This window comes from Ciconia boyciana, chromosome 10, assembly GCF_034638445.1.
Source record: "Ciconia boyciana chromosome 10, ASM3463844v1, whole genome shotgun sequence".
Classification (NCBI taxonomy): Eukaryota; Metazoa; Chordata; class Aves; order Ciconiiformes; family Ciconiidae; genus Ciconia; species Ciconia boyciana.
The window spans coordinates 29875484-29882264 of record NC_132943.1 but is presented as its reverse complement, the minus strand read 5'-3'; the positions used below and the strand labels follow the sequence as shown (position 1 = coordinate 29882264).

Here is a 6781-nt window from a genome sequence, read left to right as displayed (position 1 = left end):
AGATCTTAACCTGAGCCCAGGTCCCAGGGAAGTGAGTGCTGCCGTGGGGAAACCATAGGAGACAACGGCCAAGGCAGAAGGAGCACCTTCTGAAACCGCGGTCACTGAGTTTCCAGCTTTTAATACGCTCCTAGTTTGTCTTTTGCCAGTCTTTGTACAACTTCAGCAGCAGAAGAAACTGAGATATCAATGTTTCATTTGTCCAGTTTTTAGCTATGAGGGCAAGTTACGACCCGATAACTTTTAAAATTGGCATCTGCGTGAATCATAATTTAATACATGCTAAAATTGACTCAGAGTTGCCCATGAACTGTCTTGGCCATAAATACCAAGATCTGCATTCAAAATGTTTTGGAGTGCAGCACACATTTATTTTTACTGAACCATTACTGCAATTTCTGCTGTATCTTGTGTTGTAAACCTTCTGCACTTTTCTGTCCTGTTTTGTTCTTTTACTCTTTCCTTTTTCTTTGTAGTAAAACAAAATTTTCATCACAGAAGGGCTACATTCTTCCTTCTCCCTGTTCTAGTGACTTTTCACTTAAATATCTGCTATTTTGAAAATTACTTCATCTAACATAACACTCTTGCCTGAATCTCAGTGTGCTCTGCAACCCATAGCTCCAATCCTACAAAGATTTATGCTTGCACATAATCTGGAGTATGAAAAGTGGTGTCATCAGCTTCAGTGAAATGACCCACGTACCTCAAGTTAAGTACCTGCGTAAAACTTTCAAGGAGTCCTAAATCTCTGGCAAGATAGTGCTGCAGCCATCTCGCTGAAATACAGCCTCAGCTGGTTGGACCTGGTACCTGCCACACAGCCGCACACCACCTCGGTTGTTACCAACAGCAAGAGAAGAGCTCGATGTCGAGATGAAACTGCGTGGGGAACTTCAGCAACGAACACGCAGTTGCCTAAGCTGAAATTTGCCCAGATGGCAAGGGACTTCTCTCTCGCTTCTCCTTTCAAGTGGGGCTATGAAATCAGGACTCTGGCTCTACAGCTGAAGACAATGCATATTTGAGAGGGAATCAGGTTAAGCCCTGTGATGTTTTTTTTTCTACAAGGCAGCACATGGCTGCTATGTTGTGTTTTTTGTTTTTTTTTAAAAGTCACCTTACCGATTCTGATCCAGCCTGATCACACATGATCTTCTAATATCGAATCACATCCAGGGTGAGGATGACTTTGTAGATACAAAGAAGAGAAAGACTCTACATACAAATACATAATCATATTTAGTCTTAAAGCCTTTATTTTAATGCAAAATAAACCAGGTAAAATTTATATAGCCATATGTAACAAAAGATCAAAATCTTTGATACGGTACTAGAAAAAACCTCTCAAATTGTGTGTTGAATTTTTCCCCCAAAACAATCACGCATGATTTTAAAATCAGTTTCACTTGAACACACAGGTATTGTCAGGATCACAAACACCTCTCCCTCCCCCACAATAACAGAATAGCGTTCTTATAAAGCCTTCCCTTCTACGCAGAAATAGCGAATAGCGCTTCTGATTTTGCACGTAGGGCTTGGAGACTCTGCAGAACAACTGTGACGGAGAGCACAGGTGTAGGGCCTTTTGGAAGTGCAAAGCAGCCCTGCTCCGAGCAGAGTGTCAGGATGTGGCCCTGGCAGAGCAGTCGGTAGGATTCACTCACAGCACTAACTCTCTGATAAACAAATCTGTGATAGCTGGAAGGAGGAGGTAGCACAATTCATCTGTAAAAAAATTAGGCAACATGTGAAGCTATTTCTAGATCAGGAAGCTGGAGTGAACTGGAATTCAGGGCTGCATGCACTTTTTCAATGCAGGAGCCTTTTTTTTTAATGCTTAGTTCCCCTTTTTTTTCCACAAAGGGCAACTGATATTTCTTTATGCATTTGAGGGGTGCCTAGAGACTTCTGCATCATAACATATCACAGTGGTAACGTCTGCTTGCGGGCCAAGATCATGGCTCACTAGTGGGTGGTCACTCAGAAAATCCACAGGCTCTTTTTCTATCTCTTAATCTTTCAACTGCTGGGCCCAGCTGGCCCCGCGCCAGATCCAGAAACGCAGGCTGCACGCCACCAGCTCAGGAAATCAAAGCTTCCAGCTTCATGTGAGAGCGGGCCTCTCTCCCCCTTGTCTTGACTCCTGTTCACACGCACGCTTATGGCACGCTGCTCCTGTGGCAAACCCAAACTCTCCCTTCACACCCGCTACGTCAGTAACTTTACTGCTGGACTGGCACATTTTGGATGAGGGAGTGTGAGGCAATTACGTGTCAAGAGCATTTCAGACTCAATTTTCCCAAACATATGGACATATGGGGAAAAGAACAACTTGTTACTTAACGGCTCTTTTGGATTTTGCAAGTGTGTATTTTCAACCGTCAGTTGTAGCACCTCGTGAATTCTGCACGGTACATATTTTTCCACAATATGGTGCTAAAATCATACATTTTACACTGCAGGAAGCTGACTATATATACTGTAGTTACACATTATACTTTTGAAAATACCGTACCTCTACCAGATATTAAACCAGCAAATGGCAATTTTCTCCCAGAACAATGGCACCAGAGATTGATGAGATGCTCTGTAATACTTTTTGGTCTTGTTCCCCCAGCTAGGTCTGACTGTTCTTCCTCCTTAGCTCCTCACCTGTAGGATGCATCCATGTATTATACTTGTAGCACTTCTTTTTTTTTGGGAGAAGCTTTGTACTGATCTAACAGCAGAAACACCATTTAATAACCTGTTGGGTAAGATTAACAGCTCAGAAGGTGTTCGTTTGATCTGTCCGCCTCAACTGAGTGGAGCCAATGCAGTCAAGGGGAGCTCTTAAGGAGAGATTCAGGTTACGGGGAGACAATTGCGCAGGTCCTTCAAAGGCTATAAATAACCCAGGAGCTGTTTCCATCCAGATTTTATTTAGCCCTGGCTCTTGAAATACTGTAAATAAGTTCTGTTCACTGTGCTGTGATGCCATTTGAAGGGTTAGTTGAGAGTGATTTATAAAGGCAGTAGCTTATATTCAGAGCTGTTCTTAATTGTGGCCTGGCTTGATAAAGCCACTGTCGCAAACATATTAGTTTCTTTACAGCTAGATCAAATGTATCAGGGGTTATATTTCAAGGAGGGAAAGGAAAGTATTTTAATTTGTTTTTGCTTCACTTTCAGCGGGCCTTCATAACACCAGCGGCTACCCTGTGGCTGCCAAGTCCTGGCTGAGTATCCTACAGCATCTAAAACTCTTTGAGAGAAGTACAAGGCTGTGACAGCACGTACACGACAGGCAGAGTTTCCTTGGGGAATGCGCCTTATTTATGGAGGGTACCGAGAGACATCCAGCTTTACATCCAACCCTCCCTCCAGAGGTTTTTCCCTCCTACATTACTAGGGAAGAGGGCAGAAAGAAATGGAACAAGAACCAAACACACTTGCTTCATAATTGGTTGCATTCCTCTCCTCTCCCTCCCACCAATGCTTCCTCCTGACTGGACTAAGAGCTGCGCCTGCCCCTGCCCCAGGGAGTCCAGCCCTGCATCTGAATCACGGAGATGTTCCCCCACCACCCCAAAGCTGTCTCCTCTCCCCTGCTTCCCAGCCCGGCTGGTGGCTAGAGATCGGTGTGAATGCTAGAGCCTGCGGCCAGCTGGGTAGCTGCAAGTGCTCCCCGTGCCTCAGGGTTACGGCAGTCTCTCACCAACATGAGCAGCACAAAAGAAACGTTGGTTGGGATTAAACGCTGCTTCTCATCAGGGCCATTACCTACCCGCAGCGGTCCCTGGAAAGCAGCAGCACACAGACCCACCCTGCCCTGTGCCTTACGGACCTCTAACGAGCCCTTTTCCCAGGGATATCTAGTAAAGGGACACGCTCCTAGCAGGACAAACCCTCCCGGTGATATTTAATACCTGGGAAGTGACCTATGTGATTTAATCTGTTGCATACCAAAGGTGTCAAAAAGACATCAAAGAAATCCTTGTGCTTAATCCTTGGCCAGGTCACGGTCTCTCCCTGATGAGGAGAGGAGCCCAAACGGTTTAATAACACTCCCAAAAGGCAGAAGTCAAGAAATTAAGGACACTTGGAAACTTCACAAAATGTATTTCTAGGTGGCAACACTGTATGGTTTCCCTGTGACAAAATCCTTGAGACAAATCTCTGAGCACCCACAGCCCTGCTGGGCCGGGTAGCACAGGTCCCTGTGGCTGGGGACGTGCATTTCTGACCTCCTCCCAGGCTGGCTGGCCGCAGAGCAAGCTCGGGCTGCGCGGGGCAAAGAGCCGGGCATGTACCCCACTGCCCTGTCCCCCCACGGCTCTGCTGCACTGCTGGCCCCCTCTCCCCACCCACACCTTCTCGCTTCCTATGCACTGCTGCAAATGACTTGCTACAAACGGCTATTCTCGCCTCTTCCTCCTGGGCCCCAGGGTCTCGAAGCCCTCCCTGTTGCTTTCCTTGTCTTTTCCCTCACCCCTTGCTGTGAAAAGCCCCTTTCCCTGCTGTCCGGATGGCCCCGGCTACAGGAACTTGAGTGGTTTGGCACTTGGCACCAGCCTGGCACTGCCCAAGGCTGAGCTTCGCTTGGGGGACTGAGGGTGGGCCCCGCACCGATGGGTGCCTTCACGCGGCGGCAGGCTCGCGAGGGCAGGGCACACCACCGGCAGGCACTTTGCTGTAACCCTGGCCAGAGCGGGCCGGGAAGGGGCTGCCCTGCCAGAGCCAAGGCAGCACCTGATACCGTAACCTAATATGAGTTATGGAGTCCATGCCTGCCATCACCTCCTCAGCCACTTCTTATAGGCCAGCTCCACTGAAACCCCAAGAGCGACACTTACTGACAGCAGCTGAGGATCTGATCTCCAGGGTTTACATTTAAAGAGTGCACGCTGTGTAACTACGAGACGCTTACAAGCACACACACGCACATCTACAGACACACACTTCTCAGGTGGCTGGCTGCCTTCTCCGCCGTGAGCCTGCCCAAGCATGGCGGATAAAGCTTTTCGCCTTACTCCAAATGCAGCAGGTGCAGTAAGAGGAGAATCTTGCTACACAAACTGCAAAAAATGAAGGCTACAAGATAAATGCTGCCACCACCAAACAGAAAGAGGAAGACAGAGGCCAGATTACAAATCTGGAACTGCAGCATCCTTAAAGCACAGAGCCGCTGGTCTGAACGTGCCTGGAATGCGGCCACTACCTCCACGGCAGTCCCTTGTCAACTCACGATCACACATTGGATTACACAAGATCCCCAGCTCTGCACGAAGTCTGCACTGCATGCTGTGTTCTCACTTAAAGGCTTTACAACAGCACTCTGAAGTAAACTCTGGTGACACCACTGCTCTTATACAGCTACGTACTGTATAGGTGTAACTGGATTCAGTAAATAGCCCTGAGGTGTATTAAGTGTTGCGCTTAATTTCCAGCAGCCACTTTCTATTTTTAAAAGGAATTAAAAAATACTCAACTGTCTGGTACCTCACGTACTCAAAACACATCGTACCTCATGTGACTTTAGTTCGCCTGTTAGAAAGCACCTATGCTGAGCCCAGCTCAGTAAGGAGGACTCCAGGTCTCGTGCCATTCTTACAGGCAGCTACGCTTGGGAACAACTCTACAAGGATGATGTCCGACGGGATTCCTCCCGGGCTGTGCTGGCAAGTCCAGCGCATGGCTATACAGCTGCAGTCATGGGGTTCTTCTGCCTGGGATCCTGTTGTCTGTACTGGTACTGGTCTGGACTGGTCCCACGGTGTCGGACAATTTCATTATAAGCTGGTGCTCGGTGAGACTGAGGAGGGGAAGGTGGCACGTCCTGCCGGAGGGGTCCTTTATGCTGGTTTGTGATGGGCTGGGCTGGGTAGTACTGAGGGTACCTCAATTCTGCCACTCTCGTGTCTGGCGCACGGATGTAGTTCCCTTTAGATGGGTGGACAACAGGCTGTCCTCCTTGATAGTAGGGAAGATCTCTCTCTTTGTATATTACTCGTGGTCCTGTTAAATATTCCAGTGGCTCTGCAGGTCCACGCCTGAGGAGGAAAAACATAATAAAGCACATAAAAAGGCAGTCTACTAGCCCAGTGACACATTATTGTACTCACAATCTATGTTTACTTTGGGAAAGGAAATGCCACCTCAAGCATGACAGGTCCAGATGAATCAAAAGAACTTCCGAAGGATAGCAAAGGCTCCCACCTGCACGCTACAAAAAGTCTGTAACATCCCAGACGCTGGAGGAAGGGTCCAGCGCACATCACAGCCCTTTTACAATGGGGGAGCACTGGAGCCCTTCAGCCCCCAAAGTCAGCCTCCTGTGATCCATTTGCCATAATGGAAACAAAGCTCCTTTAAACAATGCATGTTTGACTGAATCTTATCTAGCCTGAGGATAAACAGATGAGTTGGGTCTGCAAGTCTGCAAATCCCATAAGCTTTACATGCACAAATATTCACGCTTTCCAAGCCATTTCCCACTATTTTTTCTCCTAACATGTCAGACTGTAAAACTTTCCAAACACCGTAGCTGGAAAAACTGGAACTCCTGGAAGAAACACTAGGGATGTCAGGCTACAATACCTGTGTTTAATGGGCGAGCTGCCAGTGGGGTTTCAAAAAAACTCCTGTGATCTAGAAGGCCTGATATTACAACAGCCCTGTAACTTGTCTGCATCAGTATGGATCTGACAAGCTCTAGTTCACATGAAAAGCAACATGTGAACATGTCATCCCTGAGGATGTGCCATGGAGCCCTCTCCGTAGCTTTCTGCATCTTAAT

General features: G+C 47.5%; 1 protein-coding gene across 3 annotated transcripts in view; it reads right to left on the bottom strand.

The window, feature by feature from the left end:
- Positions 1-1259: 1259 nt before the first annotated feature.
- The window catches only part of PARD3B (par-3 family cell polarity regulator beta), a 439522-nt gene continuing 434000 nt past the window's right edge, over positions 1260-6781 (bottom strand). For 2 of the 3 annotated variants that reach the window (XM_072874183.1, XM_072874182.1), the window contains one exon: positions 1260-6035. In XM_072874183.1, coding sequence (XP_072730284.1) covers positions 5681-6035 — 355 coding nt within the window. In that variant the 3' untranslated portion in view covers positions 1260-5680. The remainder of the gene's footprint in view (positions 6036-6781) is intronic. The other variant, XR_012044291.1, reaches the window with a different exon arrangement.